We start from the raw sequence: 20,503 nt of genomic DNA, 5'->3' as shown, positions 1-20,503 counted from the left end.
AATGGTACAAGCATAAGCCAGCAACAGTAAGTGGAAACGAGAATCACAAAATCCTATGGGACATGGACATACAAATGGATAAACTCATCCAAGCAAGAAGACCAGATGTCATAATAATTAACAAAAAAGAAAAGTCCTGCCAAATCGTAGACTTTTATGTTCCAGCTGACCACAGGATAAATATCAAAGAAAAGCAGAAACGGAGCAAATACACAGAGCTAGCCAGAGAGCTGAAAGGGATATGGATGATAAAAAAAATTCAAATAGTAGGAGCAATAAAAACAATTCCGAAAAACTTTGCAAAAAGAATGGGAGAGGTTGGAATCAGAAGAATGGTCGAAAAGATACAACGAATAACAATAATGAAAACGGCTCAAATATTAAGGAAAACCCTTGAATGCGGAAACTAATACACATAAGCCACATGCACAGGCCAGATGAGCTACTGCAGAGAGAAAACACAAAGAAGCGTTACATGGAACCAAGAACATTGAAGATGCATATCTATAAGTTCTCTATCCCGTCCTCCATCTCCTCCCATTACCTAATCACCGCCCCCCCCCCCCTCCCCAAAGAATGATGCCCAATAGCCGAGAAGGGTCAAGGAGGATGGAAAGACCGAGGAGGGAGCACGGGCCAGACCTCCGTTGGACAAGTGTGAAGAGAACTGGGACCTTGAGAGAGGGTTATAACCACTCAGATTCCAGTGGAGACCAATGGTTGCTGCTAGCGAGAAATCAATGGTAATCAGTTGTTGCGCTAATGCAAATTCATTTGTAAATTCTATCAGAAGAGGTGAAGAGTACTGGAAAACTGGGGAGACTTGTTGTCACCCAGATTCCAGGGAACACCACAGGCTGTTTTCAAGGAGAGATCCTTTATGACCTGTGGGAAAGCTCCTCATGAGCCAATAATAATAATAATAATAATAATAATGATAATAATAATAATAATAATAATAATAATAATAATAATAATGATAATAATAATAATAATAATGATAATAATAATAATAATAATAATAATAATAATAATAATGATAATAATAATAATAATAATAATAATGATAATAATAATAATAATAATAATAATAATAATAATAATGATAATAATAATAATAATAATAATAATAATAATAATAATAATAACAATATGAGCCTAAGGTATTTTGATATAAATATAGTCTGGATAAATGGGGAAAAACTTCTCATTTATTTATTTAGATAAATAAAATAGCATTTTTATCATATTGGCAATATTTTTGGGTAATCCCTAGAATAAATGTGGCATTGTGGTAATCTAGCTAAGAGTTGGATAGACAGAGGATAACAAGCGACCCTTACTTGACCCATATTTTTAATGGCCTTGTGCCTAATATGTTAGTTTTTTTTATATTATTTTATAAAGAAATAATTCAAAGTATAGTATCTGTTTTGTTCCCAGTCAGAGGAAGAAAGATCCAAGTGGAGCAATTTTTATGCTTGCACCATCTATAGTGCTTCCTTTTTGGGAGCTGGATATTCCTACATAATAAAAAAACAGCTTGTGTCTCGTTTTTCCCTCGAGGGGAGGCAAATAGATAGGGAAAATATGAAGATACTCAAATTTTACAGTTGAAACATTCTGATTTGTTCTTGCTTTATTTTATACTGCTGGTCTTGGGACCCATCATGATGCCCAGCTGCTATGGTAGCAGTTTCTAAATAACATGGTTGAGTGAGTGTGCCTTGATGGTCAATTAATGGACTGTTATTATTCCTGATCTTTATAGACGAGCTCCTTGATGAAATATATTAAATAGAGAAATAGTCAACCACCTCAGCAGGAATAACCTTCTTAGTGACACACAATATGGTTTCCGCTCTGCAAGATCTACCGCAGATGTGCTGACGGTTATATCCCACAGGATTAGTGAATCTCTTGACAAAGGCTTTCTTTCTAGGGCAATTGCTCTTGACATATCAAAGGCCTTCGACAAGGTATGACAAAAGGGTCTACTTCACAAGATTTCCAGCTATGGTATAACTGGAAATGTTTTCTCAATCATTAAATCATTTCTCTCCGATAGGCTCATAAGAGTAGTGGTAGATGGACAAAAATCGGAGGCCTGCAATATAAATGCTGGAGTCCCTCAGGGGTCAATCCTGGGCCCAACTCTCTTCCTGATCTACATCAATGACCTCCCTAAACACATGCTTAAATCATTCGTTGACATCTATGCTGATGACACGACCATCTACGGCAACACATCAAAGGCTGTAAATGACAAAGTTCTCTCTGATTCTCTCTCCTCTGATCTCGAGCGTGTGGTTCAGTGGGGGAAGATGTGGCTGGTTACCTTTAATGCATCCAAAAACAAACTCCTATCCTTACATCATCAACGCTCTGATCCCCAGCTGGCATCAATTGTGATGGATGGCTCTCGTCTGAGTGAGGCCCCGTGTTTTGACAAGCTTCTGGGTTTGACCTTTACTCCTGATCTGAAATGGAACACGTACATCGTCTGTTGCCAAGGTCACTGGAAAGATGGTGGGATCCTTCTACCGCTCCAGAAGATATCTCACTACTGATGCAATTCTCTATCTATATAAAAGCCAAGTACGTCCAAGGATGGAATACTGTTGCCATATCTGGGCAGGAGCTGCTAAAAACAGCCTATCATGCCTTGACAGAGTACAAAATAGACTTTGTGGCTTAGTGGGGATGCCTTTTTCTCTACTCTGCAACCTCTCTCCCACAGAAGAGACGTTGCGAGCCTATCCTTGTTTTATCGTTATTTCCATGGCAGGTGCTCGTCTGAACTCCAATCTCTGGTCCCCCCTCACCAATCTTTCACGAAAAACACCCGTCTAGCTGAATCCACTGTGAAAAATTTCCCCCACTCTATATCTGTGCCTAAATTAAAATGCGGATTCCATGAACAAAGCTTCTTTCTTAGAACTGCATGCCTGTGGAACTCTGTTCCATCTGCCTGCTTCCCTCCGGATTACAACTTGGATGTCTTCAAGTCCAATGTTAACAAATTCCTAATGAACCGACCCCTTAAGTAAACACTTCATCAAATCTCCACACTAACGTAATGTACTTGCAATAACCCTTATCCCTGAGTGGTTTCCGGGCCTTGATAAGTGGTGATCACTGTGTAAAAAAAAAAATTGTGCCCGAGATGGGTATATCTACTGATAACACCACACTTTATTCCCATTATGTGTGAAAAAAGAACGCATGCACATCCAAGGCGTTGGTTGAATCCTTAGAAAATGAATGTTAACATTTAATGCTACTTAGACTAAGCTCCTTTCCTCCAACAATAATAACAGACCTTCTCAACCACCGATTGTCATGGCTAATAGTACCCTACCTGAAAGTTCATAATTTAAACTATTCGGCCTAACATTAACAGATAATATGAATTAGAACACAAGTACAAAGGAGGCATTGCTAAGGCTTCTAAAAGAAAATGGGTTCACTATACCGAGCTAGAAAACTTCTCACTCCTACCAGTATCCTATATCTCTTCAGAGCCACTATTCGCCAAAGCATGGAATATTGTTGCCACATCTGGGTTAGTGCAATAACTACTAGCCTTTTCCTCTTAGACAGGGAAAAAAAACATCTCTAATCTAATAGATTCCACACTGTCTAACAAGCTCCAGCCTCTGTCCCATCAGTAAAATATTGTATCCTTGTGCCTCTTTTTTACAAGTACTTTAATAAAATGCGCTTCGACAAACGTACGGCACTGGTGCCCTCCCTGCACGTAAATACCCCTGATTAACCTGCCAGTCTGATCATGACACTTTAATAAAGATTTGAGGACGAACACATTTAACATTCAATAGGCAAACACATTTAACGATGACCCCCCCCCCCACACACACACAGCCTGATCTCCTCTGTTCGATAGGTACACAATTTATTTTAACTTGTGATGCATTGCTAATATCATTAATATCTTCTTTTGTCCAACTGGGTTGTTTTACAATAGACATCAAACCGAAAATATAGTCAAAAAACAATAAAATGTGTACACTCTTTAAATTATCTCAACTTGCTACATGAAATCGCTATGCCACGTTCCCAAGAGATGTTTAGGAATAAAGAATAGCACTTCCCCACTATCATTATGACGTAAGAGCATATCTTGATAGTCTCCTGTGAAACAGATAGTTAGGGCAAAGAGGAAGTATTGAATACTGTCCACGCTCACCGGATTTGAGACCCCCTGGATTTTTCTCTTGTTTTGGGCCGATGTGGGGGCATGTTAAACACAGTTCACACCACAAAACGAGCTACAATGAATGAGTTGAAAGCAACCATTGAAAGAAGATGTGTCAACATACAAATTGAACTGATTAGGAACGTTTTCGATCCAATCCGTGAGCGTTGTCAGCTGTTCATGGACCACAATGGCCAATAATTTGAACACTTTCTATAATTAGCTGGTTTCTATATTTGTTCCAAACTTCTCTTTCTTATAATAAATGTTGGTTTTATGGTCATTTAAAAAGTGTATACATTTTATTGGGACACCTGTATATGACAAATAAATGTTATCTAACTCGATACTTTTTGTATTTTAATGTATTTTAAATAATTTGTTCCGTTACAAATGCAAGTAGTGCTGAGTTGGTAAGTTAAAGCGATGACAAGATGGCTGACAAGAAGGTGCCGTCGTCGAAGTGTTGATAATGGCTCAAAACTCGAAAAATAAACAAAATACTGATAGAAATGCACCGAATAAGTGTCAAAAGCCAGTAAAGAAAATATTTTGTTTCTGAATATTTTAGATGAGGGTTGATTATTCATATTATTGGATTCTTCGGACAAATGTTCTCATCTTGAGTGTTATTTGAACAATGTTTTGGTTGATGTAACCTCAGGTGAAACAAAATATTAGTAAACCATTACATTTTCGCACGAATGATGACATTTATTAAACTTTTTTTTTTACCAGTATTTTATTGAATTTTCGATTTTTGAGCAATTATCGACGATCCAAATGGCTATAATAAATCACCATTTTCCTTATAGACTTATACTACACTTGTTTCAAAGTAAATAAACCCTTAAGAAATTGAAACACACACACACACAAAAATATATATATATATATATATATCCAGATAGGGAGAATGAGTACCTAATCCTGCCTTTGGTAACATGTATTTGTTGTATATTTATTTTGTTCACTTCTTTTCTTGTTTTGTTGTCTTCATTACAAAATGCTTGGGAGTGTTATGGTTTAAGTATTTTTTTTTGTTTTGAATGTTATTTGAACAATGTTTTGGTTGATGTAACCTCAGATGTATCTTGTAAAACTCGGGAATCTTTCTGTTGAATTCAGGAATGTCTGTTGATTTCGAGAATCTGCACATATCTTTGAATGGAAGCTTTAATTTAATCCATGGGGGTAGCATGCTCTCATTCTGTCAGCCATGATTGGGTAGAAATCGTAAGTAATTCACAATTGTATTTTTGAGCGTTGCCCACACTGACAACCTCCAAAAGAGTGTAACTTTTAGAAGCAGCTTATCCTGCCTTGACAGAGTTCAAAATAGATTTCCTAGCTTAGTGGGAGATGCCTCTTTCTCTTCCCTGCAACCTCTTTCCCACAGAAGAGACATTGCGAGCCTGTCTCTGCTTTATCGTTATTTCCATGGCAAGTGCTCATATGAGCTTCAATCTATGGTCCCTCCCCGCCAAACCTTCATGAAAAACACTCGTCTAGCCAAAACCACTATCAATAATTTCCCACACTCTTTATTTGTGCCTAAACCTAAATGTAGATTCCATGAACAAAGCTTCTTTCTTAGAACTGCACGCCTGTAGAACTCTCTCCTGTTGGTCTGCTTTCCAGCTGACTACAATTTGATTGCCTTCAAGTCCAATGTAAACAAGTTCTTGATGAACCGTCCCCCTAAGTAATCCAATTTATAAAATTTCCACTACTTATGATTACTACGCTATAATCCCATTGATTAATGTATACCCATTAACCCTTATCCTCGAGTGGCCTCCAGGTTTTGATAAGAGGTGACTCCTTTGTAAAAAAAAAAAGAAAAAAGTACTTTATCCACTATGCCACGAATCCTTGCTGACTGAAACGTGAAAATAATACTCAAGATGAGAGAAGTAGCGCAAAGAATTAAAATAATGCAAAGAAAATATTTGTTTTACAGACTATGACAAACGCAGCAAAGTTTTGTCTTTGTTTTTGTCTTACTTAATTAATTGCCACAAAAAACTGGTGTCATTTCTTCTGACGAATACCACACCTGGTCGCTTCCTCTGCCCCCAAAATCAACAGAGATTAGACCATTCCAGTAATAATCTGATCCTTGTTGATTGTAGCGTGATGTTATTCCTGTGCAGTTCTAGGAGGTCCATCCTCCCAGATTTTGCTCTCTCTTATTGAGAAGGTGGTTAGTTTATTGCTAATCACATGAGGCGCTATTACCGAAAATGCCGACGGTGCTGCTCAGGCACTTTTTGCGGATCAGAGTGGCCCTCCTCAGGGGTGCTGACTTTTCAATCTCACTTTCTGCAGTGGGAGAGAACTAAATACCTTTTCATCATCGATTACTTTATCAATAACATATGTGATATGACACCATTCACATTTGCTTTTCATAAAAAGACGGTGGGGTATCCTCCATCTCTCTATTAGAAAGAAGTTTAATCTGAGATTGGGGGGGGGTGATGGTGGTCAAGTGGTTAACGGCACGGACTGACGGGGGCAAATCTATTTTTTTTATTAACAAGACGTGTGTTCAGAGATTGGTTTTAATAAAAGTGTACTAATTGTCGCTTGAGATAGCAAGGATAAACGTTTCATTTTTCTACTAGGAATAAGTGAAATATGTGAGCAGCAACCATTATTTGCAAAACTCTCGAATTAGATTTTTTTTAAAGTACGGACCCTTCATCTACACTCTATGAAAGTAAATTAAACACAAATCTGAAACAATCATCATCATTTTAACGTCTGTTTTACATGGTGGCATGTGTTGGACGACTTTTAGAAATTGATTCGCAAACTAACCTATCTCTGGCCAGGATTTTATTTATTCCTCTTTCTCTCAAATCTTCTCATATTTTCCTGCTTTTCCACCCTCAACTAACCCTGCTAATTCAGCTGTTATACATCTACTAACCCAAAAACTCTCATCCATTTTCTCAACTTGACCAAACCAAAAGAGTCTTCTGTTCTATGCATATGTCTCTATTCTGCCCCGATCAATTTTCTGGCTAAATTAAACAGATATTACATGTTCCTCCACGACTGGCAAATACTAGATCCCCTTGATTCTTGTTGTTAGTGATTTCATAATACTTTCTTCAAAATTTAGTTATTCCAGAATTTGTTCCTCGACCACAAACAACTCTCGGTTATTAATACTACCTAGCAGGGTTACTCCATGTTGCCCGGGACATAAATAACAAAATAAAAGAATTTAAAAAGTGTTTATTTTTCTTTTAAGCGCCCTGCTCTCTCTCTCTCTCTCTCTCTCTCGCCTGTCTAGCCGCACTGATGAAACAGCGAAACAGTACTGTATGTGGATGACTATATATATATATATATATATAAAACCTTGAGACTTTAAAAGCATGTGCTATACCGGCTGTGCTATTAAAAAAATGCTCTGCCAAAGTAGCTCCAGTTCTCTCCAAACTTTACAACAAATGCCTTAATGAATCGTACTTTCCTGACTGCTGGAAAACTGCTTCTGTGGTACCAGTTTTCAAGAATTCTTGCGAAAGAACTGACCCAGTAAATTATCGCCCCATTAGCCTCCTCCCACTTTTTGCCAAAATATTCATAATTAACCAAGCTCTTACAGATGCTAAAATTCTGACCGACCAACAATATGGATTTAAGCAAGCCTGTTCCACAGCAGAAATCCTAACTGTAATCTCTGAACGTATATACCATTCACTTGACAAAGCAGGGGAGGGTAGAGCGGTAGCTCTAGATATATCTAAGGCTTTTGACAGGGTATGGCATAAAAGTCTTCTCAGGAAAATCAGGTCATACGGTATCACTGAACAAAGACTTAACAAAGACTTAACATAATTAAATCCTTCTTAGATAAGAGAAAAATCCAGGTTGTCCTCAACGGTCGTACATCTAAACAATATGATATAAATGCGGGAGTGCCTCAGGGGTCTATCCTTGGACCTTTATTATTCCTAATATTCAAAAATGACCTCCATGACAAAATTGTCTCTGAGATGGGTATATATGTAACCCCTACAGGTCGGCTCAGGTGCACAGGCTTGGGTGAGAGGTGCAACTGATGCTGATCCCTGTGGCATCACCTGTGTTTTGTCTAGTGGTCGAAGTCGTCCCCGTCGCCTTGGTCCGCTTACTTGTTTCCAACCTTGATCCGGCTTCCAAACTGTCAACAGGGTCGGTCTGAAATAGACTGCATTTAACAACGGTGTTTTCAAAACAAAGAAATGAAGTCAAGTATTAACTTGTTTTTCTTAACATAAAATAATTATTGCTTTCAACTTTACAAACAGCATATACACAACTCCCTTAGTCACTTATATAGATCTGGGGCTGTTTGTTTTCTTAACAAAGTTCTTTGTATTTCTAACATCAGTTACACAAAAAGTTCACAGAGGTGCGTGTTATCGGGAAGGGGGTGTCGCCCAAGACGCGTGGCAAAGTGTGTGTGTTTTTAGATGTTTTCACTTAACATTATATCAGTATTGGTTGGTTGCAACCCCGCCCCTCTCAATACGTCCTCAAATGGCTGTCAACCAATTAGCGGCCGTGCTTTTGTTTTGGGGTCCAGTAAGGGTGGGAAGAGAGGTCCAAGCATTTCCCACTGAACTCTGAACGTCCTGACGCAGAAAAAAAAAAAAAAGAAATAAAAAAAACGACCTTTAAAATTATCGAAGAGAAAAGGATTTTTCGGTTTTAAGGAGCCTCTTCGCCCACTGCTCCCTCTGTCAGCTGTCCCAGAACTAAATTACCAGGCCAGCAAAGGCAATAAATGTTCACATGCCAGGAATGGCGATTTTTCTTTACAACTCAATTTCACGAGATCCAGCATATCTCACAATGAACATCCCATTTTCCATTGCTCAGTTCTTTTTCCATTGGGTTGTCACGGTCAATTACCACTGGGCCCCTTGACCCGTTTCGGTAGTAGTCTTCTAACAACAGGTAATTATTATTTCAGTCAAAGCAACAAACACCAGGCCCCATGGATTGGTGATTTTTATGGCTTCGCTGTCAGCTGTCACATTCGACAGACTAATCACTTTGACATCCATTAATTAACACAAGCGCCAAGCTTTCCCTGCTTGGGAATTATTTTTATGATTTTCATTTCAAGCTTAGATACCCTTCGTCTATCCATTCTGGTGGGGGGGGGGATGGGGGGTGAGATCACCTTCCTCCTTTCCGTCATCACTATCATCATCATAATTAGATTCAATCATGCGAAATGGGACTACCCAGGAAACTGTTCCTCAACAAGCAAGTCAACCCCACATTGTCCGGTCCCCATTGGGTCAAATATATGCTGATGACACCATGCTCTATAACAGGCACAACAAGAAAACAAATGAACACATATCTAAGGAAATAGCAGAAACACCAGAGGATGACCTCTAATCTGTAGTGGAATGGGGACAAAAATGGATGGTCACATTCAATGCTGCTAAAACTAAACTTGTTTCCTTCAATAATTACAAGAAACCTTCTCTACCACCAATAGCAATGGCCAAAGGCTCATTATCTGAAAGTACTTCTTTTAAACTCCTTGACCTAACATTCACAGGAAACATGAGTTGGAACAATTACATTAAGAGCATTGCCAGGACGCTGCAAAGAAGGTAGGCTCTCTTTACCGTGCTAGAAAGCTACTAATGCCCGAAAGCATCCTGTACCTCTATAAGGCCACCATTCGCCCATGTATAGAGTATTGTTGTCATATTTGGGCTGGTGCATCTGCTACTAGTCTCTCGTTCCTAGACAAGGTTCAAAAGAGAGTCCTCAACCTCATAGGTCCTGAACTGTCATCTAAGCCTCTATCCCACTGACGAAATGTTGCATCCCTCTGCCTGTTCTACAAGTATTTTAATGGTGAATGCTCTGACGAACTGCAAGCACTTGTACTCCCTCGACGTAAATACCCCTAACAAACCCGATAAGCAGCTAAATTACACCTCTACACAGTAGAGATCTCTAGATGCAAGAGAGCTTTCTACTCCAGTAGTTTCTTCCTCAGAACCACTAGACTTTGGAATTCCCCTTCCGGGTTACTGCTTCCCTATCTGTACTGACATACAGAAGTTCAAGTGTAACATGAACCGACATCTTGCTGCCCAACTCCCCACATAGTACCCCTGTAGCTTATGTCCCTGGTAGTAGCCCCCTACATCAAAGTGGCAATATGCCTGGTTTGGGGTGAAAATGTAAAAAAAAAAAAAAAAAAAAAAAATTCCCTGCAATTGCCCTTCTCTCTACTTGTTTTCTTTTAGTTGAGGGTGGGACATCCTACTGGATGTCAAACATGCATTCGTTATCTCAGACATTTTAATTGAGAGATCTTAAGATTCTAACTGCCCCTATAAGTGCAATTATTTGTATCTCTCTTGCACTTGTTTCACGGGATATATTTGGCAGATAGTTTTGAAATTATTTTTCATGGGTCTTCATGTTGCTTCTATAATTACTGGACAAATGAAGATCTTCCTAAGATTCCAGTTTCTGTTTATGTTGCACATTTGGTATTTTGTTATCATTTCCTTCTCGACTTTGTTTAACCATGCACCATTGAGATTAATAACTTCTACTAAGGTTGTTTCTTTCTCCTTCTTGTACCATATCACTATGTCAGGTTTTATGGCTCCGTTTTCAAGGTGAAGAACTGTAGGAATTGTATAGTGGATTTCCAACTGTTTTTTCCTGGTAAACATGTTTCCAGGACTTGCTGCTGCACTATATATTCAACTTCTACAGATGGTCCTGTGGATATATTTACACATTCCGTTGTGCTGTGTTGTATAGTAGGCGTTGTAGTAGATAGTAGTTGTGTGTGTGTGTGTGTGTGTGTGTGTGTGTGTGTGTGTGTGTGTATGTGTGTGTGTTCGTTCAACTAAAAGTCAAAATTACAAAACCGATAGCCACAAAGTTGATATATTCTTGTTTGGCGTTATCCGGAAAAAAAATATCTAAATTTAAAAAATAAAATACAAAAAGAAAAGTCATTGTGGGCGGGGCCAACTGATTAAAGATTCGATATAGGAGGGAGGGGGGTCTGGTCTTGCTTTTTCAGTCATTTTATTCAGCCATTTTAAAGGTAAGTAACTGTGATGTTTTTATCAAGGAGTTAATTCCCTTATGCCGACTCATTCATCGAGGAATTTAGATAAATAAAACTTGTCTATGTGTATGTATGTACATGTCCAGCGAGTGAGAAATGGGCTTTGTAGAGGAGAAAGATGAGGTTGGGAAGATGGAGAGGAAAACAGAGGAAAGGGAAAGGTAGAAAGAAACAGAGACTGATAGAAGGGGGAGGGGCTGAGAGATTGAAGTTTTAATATGAATATGCTACACTTTTACCCTTCGAGTATCTGTGCTATTATAATAAAAAGAAAAACAAAAACAAAGAAAGCAAAAAAGAAACGGAAAGCCGGCAGATTGACTGTTTCACCTAGTTCCAGTGTTTATTTATTGAACGTTTTAACATCTGTCAGTAAGAATGAAAAACAGTTATTGCTTTTTACCCACTTCCAATCAATTTGGTCCCTAGTGACTCGAAGGAAATGAATATTAGAATATTATTGTTGCCATATTTTTTGTGACTTCTTTATTGTATCTGGATCTCAATTAATTCCAATGTCTTTTGCACCAAAATATTTTTCCTTTCATGCCATATATGACCTGTCCAGTTCTTTTAGTTATTATTCCTTCTCTACTAATACATTTTTCCAGACGTACAATTTTTGCAAAAACACTTCGTCAACTGGCTTATACACATTAGGTTTTCTTTTTTTAATAGTTTTCTTCATCGGACTAGACAACAGTCTATCAAACACAGACCATGTTTTTCTTACAAAAACTAACTCTGTGGCCAATAAACCTGATGCCGTAATCAGATTTTGCGTGATTCTACTGACAAAAATTTCAGAATATTCTTTCATTTGTTTCCATGCCTTAATCTTTCTCCAAAACTCATTTAAATGTGTCCACAAATTTTCCTGCTTGTCCATTCAATCTTGGACATTACACTGGTGTTGTCACATGATCAATGGACAATGAGTTACATAATTCCCTGATTTCTCTTCCTATAAACCGGGTGTGAGAGGCATGCGCAGAAGTGCTCAGGAATTGCATGTCAATGCCTTAGTCGTGCCTACCTACGACGAAAATGAGTTCGTCCGAGGGCTATAAAAAGCCGTTAAGAGAGTCATTTGGAGAGTAACTGTTGAGGTTGCTCTGGTAACCTGTTGTATTGTATCGAATTGATAGAGGTATTCGGGCTCGAATCAATGGAATTGTTTGGGACCGTGTCATGTCGAATCGATGGAGGTGTTCAAGTTTGAGTTGGCAGAGTTGTTCAGAATTATGTCATGTCAAATCAACGAAGGTGTTCGGGTTCGAATCAATAGAGTTGTTCAGAATCGTGTTGTGTCATGTGGACGAAATTGTTTGGGATTGTGCTGGAGCGTGTGGACTGAATTGTTCGGGACTATTTTGAGTCGTACATACAACATCGTTCGGTTTCCATTTATTATCTAGTTGACTTTGCGATTGTCGCAGTCAATGCTGCCACGTGTGATAACAATTTTTTTTTGTTTTGTCTCTTTTCCTTCGTGAAGCAACACCGGCTTTCATTGTCGCTTACTAATGAGAGTTTAAAGTGACTAAAACTTTTATTAAGTTCATTTATTGTATTTGTTGCAGGCAGATTCCTGCACTTAACAATTTCTGGCCAATTAGTGAAACTGTCCACAATGATCACATAATAAGATCCATTTATGGGCCTTGCATAGTCGATATGCAATCGAGTCAATGGGACATGTGTCTTTGGCCATGGTTGAATTTCTACTTGTTGCCAGTTGGCATCCTCTGCGCTGTTTCACCAACTTTACTATATCTAAGTGCATCCTCGGCCAATAAGTAAAGCTTCTCATTAAAGAATTTTCTTCTGCAGACTACCTGGCATTACCGCTCTAGCTGCATATAATAATACCTGTTCGCATATTGAAAACAGTGATACACTAATTCCTTGATTTTCATTTTTTAATGAAACTATTCTACCCTGCATATTTTTTTTTTTACATCTTCAAGTTTAACCGGAAGTTTTCTAATAGTGCTGCATAACAGACGTGACAGTTCACTGTTATTACTGTTTCTTCCAATGGTTGCATAAATTTTGGTATCAATCTTTATAACCCATCCGTATGACCGTACTTTTTGAAATTGCATATTCTATTTTTAAATTATAATTCAGTAGAATTAACGCCATAGTCGATTTGCTGTGTAGTCGATTTGCTGTGTGGTCGATTTGCTGTGTGGTCGATTTGCTGTGTGGTCGATTTGCTGTGTAGTCGATTTGCTGTGTAGTCGATTTGCTGTGTGGTCGATTTGCTGTGTAGTCGATTTGCTGTGTAGTCGATTTGCTGTGTGGTATTTTTTGAACAAAATATTTTCATCAGTGGTGTATGACCTGCTTGCAAACTCTTCCAAACTCTTTACAGTATATATTATTGGTGAACCTTGTTTTTCAAGTTGACTAACTTCTTTTTGTGAACAGTAACCTTCTCACACTATGTGCTGTTAGCTACGTAAACCCGTCCTCGAATTTATGAAGCAATACAGAACCAAGTCTTTCATTACTAGCATCTGCTTCTACAATAATTTTCTTTTTTTGGGGGTCGGAATATGTTAACAACACGTCTGCTAACAAACAACTTTTCTTTATTTTTTTTAAAGCATGTTCACATTCTTTTGAGCATAGTCACTTTTCATCATTTTTCATCAAATTATTTAACGTAGTTTTCATATCATATATTTGTGATATTGTGATTGCTATAATAGCTTACTAATCCCAAGAACGCCTTGAGTTTAGCCAAATTATCAGGCACTGGCATGTTATCTATAGTCTCAGACTTTCCTGGGTTTGGTTTTTTTCTCTACTATCAATAATCTGTCCTAAATATTTTATCTTATTTAAAAGAACTCACGTTTTTAAACACATAGCTTTAACCCGTATTCCTCAATTCTCTGAAATACTTCTCTCATATGCGTTTTTTGTTGAATCTCATTTTGGATTTCGATCAAAATATCATCCAAATATGCGATTGCATATTCCATACCAGCCAACATCGTGCCCATTATTTGCTGGAATAGGCTTGGGGTTATCTTCAGTTAAAAATAAAGACGATTCAGTTAAAAAAAAAAAAACATTTATAAGTGTTTTACTTCGAACATTCTTCACTGATTTTAACTTCAAGATAAGCCTCTGACAAACCTTACTTTGAAAATACTTTATCTCTGTTTAATTTAGTGAATATATCATTTGGAGAAAGTAAAGGATTTGCATGGTCATTCAAACAGTCACGTAATCCTGTCCAAAAATTAGCACATACTGATTTTTCGGTTTTTCATTTTTTATATATACGGTTGAAGACGCTCAATCTGAGTAATCGACTTTTGAAATTATGACAACTTTCTCCAACCTTTCTAATTCATCATTTATTGCGTCCAGTGTCCGAAATGTTATTTTTAACTTTGGTTTCAAAATTGGTTTAACATTTTCTTTTAATTCGAAGTTAACTTCTGTTTTTGTGCACAAACCAAATCCTTCTTAAAAATGCAGAAGAAAATTCGTTTTTCAAATCCATAATAAACCTTTCTATTTACTTCATCTTATTCTTCTTTGTCACGTTAACTTTGTTACAGAAAGAATTGCTAATTCCCATATTTAACCAAAAAGATTTTCTGTACCAGGGAGCACATACACTTTCAATTTATGAGTTCTTCCCATAAACGAAATGTTACATTTTAATTCACCTTTAAAATTCAATTTCTTTCCTCATACTCCTGGTATTTTTTCTGTAAAATGTTTTTGATGGGGGTATAAGACGAATGGATTCGCCAATCATTTTTATAACCAACGGCTGTGCTAAACAACCAATCAAAACGTCGCAAAATTATTATAAAAATCGTCGAATTTTGGATTCAATCAGTTCGCCATTTGCTACGTCACGGACCGCATTTAATTCTTCGCCGCCATCTTGGTTACTGATCTGAACTACGCCGCCATCTTTGTTCAACATAATATCTCAGAACTTAAGAGGTTAACTACGCGACGGACCGCATTTGATTCTTGGTCGCCATCTTGGTTACTGATCTGAACTACGCCGCCATCTTTGTTCAACACAATGTCTCAAAACTTAACATTTTCTCCGTTCGTCAACGATAGATTACCTATTTTTCCAAGTTTGTTCGTTTATTACCGAGATATCACTTCCCGAATCATGTGTAATTCCACGGCCTAACCATTTATTTTTATATTGAAGTATTTTCTTTTTTCGTTTTCAGACAAAACTACGTTCACTTTAGTTTACAACTTTGTTTTTACTTGTCTCTGTTTTACAAAACATGGAAACTTTTATGGCGTATATGCCCACAATCAAAGTATATCTCCCTTCATAAAGTATCAATCCTTCTTAATATGCTTCCCACCACATGAACTACATATATTTTTTCTTTATTTTGTATCTAATTTTGTTGCCAACGGTTGCTGGAAAAATGATGGAATCCTTTTGCCGCTTCAGTAGATATCTACCTACATAAGAGCCATATATATCCAATGATGGAGTACTGTTACCATATCTGGGCAGGAGCTGCTAGAAAAGCCTTATTCTGCCTTGACAGACTTCAAAATAGACTTCGTAGTCTAATGGGGGATGCCCTTTTCTTTTCCCTGCAACCTCTTTCTCACAGAAGAGACGTTGCGAGACTGCCTCTGCTTTATCGCTATTTTCATGGCAAATGCTTGTCTGAGCTCCAGTCTATCGTCCCCCCTCTCCAAACTTTTACGAAAAACACTCGTCTAGCTGAAACCACTATCAATAATTTCCTCTACTCTTTATCTGTGTCTAAACCTAAACGTAGATTCCATGAACAAAGCTTCTATCTTAGAACTGCATGTCTGTGAAACTTTCTTCCGTTTGCCTGCTTTCCTCTTAAGTAATCCAATTTACCAAATTTCCACTACTAACGATTACTACGATATTGTCCCATTGACTACTGTACACTCATTAACCATTATCCTCGAGTGGCTTCCGAACATTGATAAGTGGTGACTCCTATGTAAAAAAAAAAAATCTTATTTTGTTGTCTTAAACTTTGTATTTGGACAACGTTCTTCTCTTCAGTCCGAGTATTAATTTTTTATTCTTTTTGTATATTAGTTGCTAGTATTCTTCTGTTACTTTTTGCAACATAATGTTTGGATTCTACTCCATAATTCTAAGGATTCTTGATCTAATTTCTTTGTCCATTGAAACTATTCTACCCTACATTTTTTTTTACATTTTCAAGTGCAACCGGAAGTTTTCTAATAGTGCTGCATAACAGACGTGACAGTTCACTTTCGTTTCTTTGCACTATTATTACTGTTTCTTCCAATGGTTGCATATATTTTGGTATCAATCTTTATAACCCATCCGTGGAACCTTTCACACAAATGAGACATTTGAACATCTCGCTTGATAATTCCTTTAATCTGAATTCTTCACATTGTGCGTTAACCATATCTATATAAATTTAAGTTATAATATATATATATAAGTTTTTCCTAGACACAGAGTCATCAATTGACCACAAGGTAGTTTCCCCTTTGGTTGATTCAATCATCTCGCTCGCATATCTTCACAGAATTATATATATATATATATATATATATAACATTATTTTTGCACTAATCTAATATATAAAATAACTTTTGAACTACTATTTGGACGATAATATCAACTCCGCTGATTAGTCATGCAGATATTGATTAATTCAATCATCTTCTCACACTTCTATCTTCACAGAATTAACGTGCATCGTCATTTGGCACCGAGTATACCACACAGGGGTAGATGGAGTTCCTCAATGCATGAAATGGGTTCTCTGTTGAAAAAAAAATTGGATAGAGGGAGGCCGTTAGCTCTGTACAGTAATCCTCTAGCGATCGTGACATAAAATGCTTCCAATTTGTCATAAGTCAGCATGGAAATAGCAAGGATACTCACGTTCGTGTACAATTTAATTCAATTCAATTTATTCAGCATAGGTTAAAACATTACATTATATCTGATACGCGGGGAGAAAGAAAGAGAGAGAAAAAAAAACAAAAGAAAGAAAGTGAACACAGAGGGAGGGAGAGAGTTGCGCTGCAAACTTTGACGATCAAAAATATAGTTGGTCAGCACTTGCCCAACTTCGTTTTGAACTGATCCGTTGTTGGTGTAGTGACAATCTCAAGCGGCAGTCTCTTCCAGGGGGTCGATATGCGGATCGAAACTGCGGTTTTTCGTTGGTTTAGCCGAAATCTCGTTGTGTCCTCTCAGTCCACGTTTGGGTGCCAAAATGAAGAAAAGATCCTGAGGGAGGTTGTAATGCCCATAAAGGAGGTTATAGACCCAAATTAAGTCGCCCCCCCCCCAGTTTTCAGCTTAACTGAGGATAGCAAAACAAAGTAGCCAAATTTTTTAACTTTCTTAGACTTCACATTAGACCTAAGCAATAACTCCTTTCCACCAAACTACAAGCCCAATTTATCATTATATTACAGCCATAAGAACCCGAACACTAACCTACATTCTGTAATTAAGTCTATTGTTCCTGCAGTATGTGTAAGATTTGTTGCCTTGATTCGATTCTGTTCCATTGTTGACTTTTATGCAATATATATATATATATAAGTATGTGTATATATTTATGTACTTGTATGTATAAATTCTAGTGTTGGGACGATTAATTGGAATCGAGATCGGGCATCGGAAAAAATCGGAACTTTAGGGGTTTTGGAATCGGAAAAATTTTCCCAATGCCCAAAACAATTCTTTTAATTGCTATTTTTATTTGATTTTGTTTAAAGCAAAATCTTGCACTGCTGGTAGTAATGATAAAATAAGAAATAATCATTGATCTTAAACTAAAATTATAAATCATGAGATTGTCAACTGGATAACAACACAATATGAGGATCGAAAAAACTGATAAAATTTTAAACTGAACTTGACCATGTTATAGGCTACATGGAAGTAGTCCTGTGATAGTATGTTCTACATCTGGAAAGCCCTTGGAAAGAAATTCTGTTCATAAACGCCATTTGATTTTAGGTATAATGGACATGCAGAAAATGCTACAGATGTAAAACACAAAGGAACATCACATGGAATCATGGAAACTGAAACTGTATTATTAGAAGTTAAGCCTCTCCTGTGCCGCTTCCTTCGCTACCCCCCCCCTTTGCGTGTGTCGCTATAAACAGGCGCCACACCAAATAAGTGAGGGTCAAGGATGATGGAAAGATTGGGGAGAGAAAGCACTAGCCAGATCTCCACTTAATGAGTGCAAAGATGACTTGAACCTTGGAGAGTCTTATCGCCATCCAAATTCCAGTGAAAATTAATGGTTGCTGCTAATGAGGAATCAATGGTAGGTGGCCGTTGTGATAATGCGAATTCATCTGCAAAAATTATCGAAAGAGGTGGAGAGTACTGAAATCTGGGGAAACTTGCTGTCACTCAGACTCCAGAGAACACCATAAGTTTTTCTCAAAAAGAAACATTTGATGATGACCTGTGTGATTACTAGTGAGTAAATAATAATAATAATAATAATAATAATAATAATAATTCACAAATAAATGTAAAATGATTGTAAAACTGTACATTTATGCATCCACTATTTTATAAAGAGGTTTTATTTCAAAATATATTGTGAAAAATGACTACACACATTAGATCTCTGCGTAAAAGTTCATTGAAACAAGTTATTAAAATTAGTTATTTTAAAGGGGACTTTTCTCATTAATAATAATGATGTTCTTAATAAATAAATGTACATTATAAAAATGTACATTTGAACATCCACTTTTTGATAAAGAGGTCTTACGGCGATATATAAACATTGCAACACACGTTAGATATCGGTGTAGAAGTTAATTTAAACAACTTATTAAAAAAAAGTTATTTTCTCAGTCTTAATAATAATGCTTTTCGCATATAAATATTGTGTTTTTTTATGTATATAATGATTTTCAAAATATTTCTAAAAAATGAAATCATATTTTGAACAGCTAAAACTTTGCATTCGATTATGAATAACAAATTATAAGAAAACTTACCTGTAGACAACAATGTTTGACTGTCTAAAAAAACTTACCTTGAAAATAATTGAAATCATCTGATGCCAAAATGGTATTTTTTATACAATTAATTTTACTTATAAACAATTTTTTTTTTAAATCATGAATGCATTTTATTTTAAAATATCCTGAAAAATAATTTCAATTGATGTATTTGATATGAAATGAATTATGAGAAGCGAATCTGGTGCAACCAATTATCCCAACAAATTTATTTTTTATAAAAAAACAATTAAATATTCATTTTCCTTTATGTTTTATCATCTTTATGGGGCGAGACAAAAAATAACTTATATAATAGAAACTGTTAACTTATAACAAAATTTATAGGCATTTTTCAAATATCTAGCATAAACAAAAAATAATTTTCTAAACTCTATGAAATTATTCAAAATGTAATTCTTTTTATAATTTTAACGAAATAAGATATGATTACAAGTGACATAATCTCTAGAAAGAAACAGGAAAACGTATTATGATTTCAGAATACATTTTAAAAAAAGTGTAATTTAATAAGAATGAAAACTCCTATGATATCGCTGTCATCAAACTTCGTATACTGAACAATGAACGTAATACTTTTTTATAAAAAGTATTTTAAGAAGACTAGAACAATACAGCAATGTACAGTCGTTGTGAGGAGATAAATAAATAAATGAATAAATACATAATTCAATATTTCATATTTATATATTTATTACTTATTTATAAATAAATAAATAATAAATAAAAAATGTTGAATTATAAATAAATAAATAATAAATAAAAAAGAAAAAATATTGAATTATTTATTATTCGTATATTTATTTATTTATCTTCATACAACGGCTGTACTTTCCTGCATTGTTCTGGCCTTCTAAAAATATCTTTTATTCTTTGACAATGCTTCAAGCAAACTACGCCATACTTCTTACTTTTTTTTTATAACTTTAATGAAAGAAAACATAATTATGTGTGAAATAACCTCCAGGAGAAGATAAGAAAACTTATTTTGTTATAATTTCGAAATAAATATTACAAATAAACCTAACGAAGAGTGAAGCACTCTATAACATCTATGTTATCAAAATTCATATACTACACAATTAAATTTCATACAATGC

At 36.2% G+C, this 20,503-nt stretch overlaps 1 protein-coding gene across 1 annotated transcript in view; it reads right to left on the bottom strand.

The window, feature by feature from the left end:
* The window catches only part of LOC145241627 (uncharacterized), a 377,797-nt gene extending 368,338 nt beyond the window's left edge, over positions 1-9,459 (bottom strand). The window contains exon 1 of the mRNA XM_080104710.1: positions 9,411-9,459. Coding sequence (XP_079960836.1) covers positions 9,411-9,459 — 49 coding nt within the window. The remainder of the gene's footprint in view (positions 1-9,410) is intronic.
* Positions 9,460-20,503: the final 11,044 nt, after the last annotated feature.

The sequence above is a fragment of the Euprymna scolopes genome, chromosome 20, assembly GCF_053919585.1.
Source record: "Euprymna scolopes isolate OS-2025 chromosome 20, ASM5391958v1, whole genome shotgun sequence".
NCBI lineage: Eukaryota > Metazoa > Mollusca > Cephalopoda > Sepiida > Sepiolidae > Euprymna > Euprymna scolopes.
This window is presented reverse-complemented; position numbering and strand designations above follow the sequence as displayed.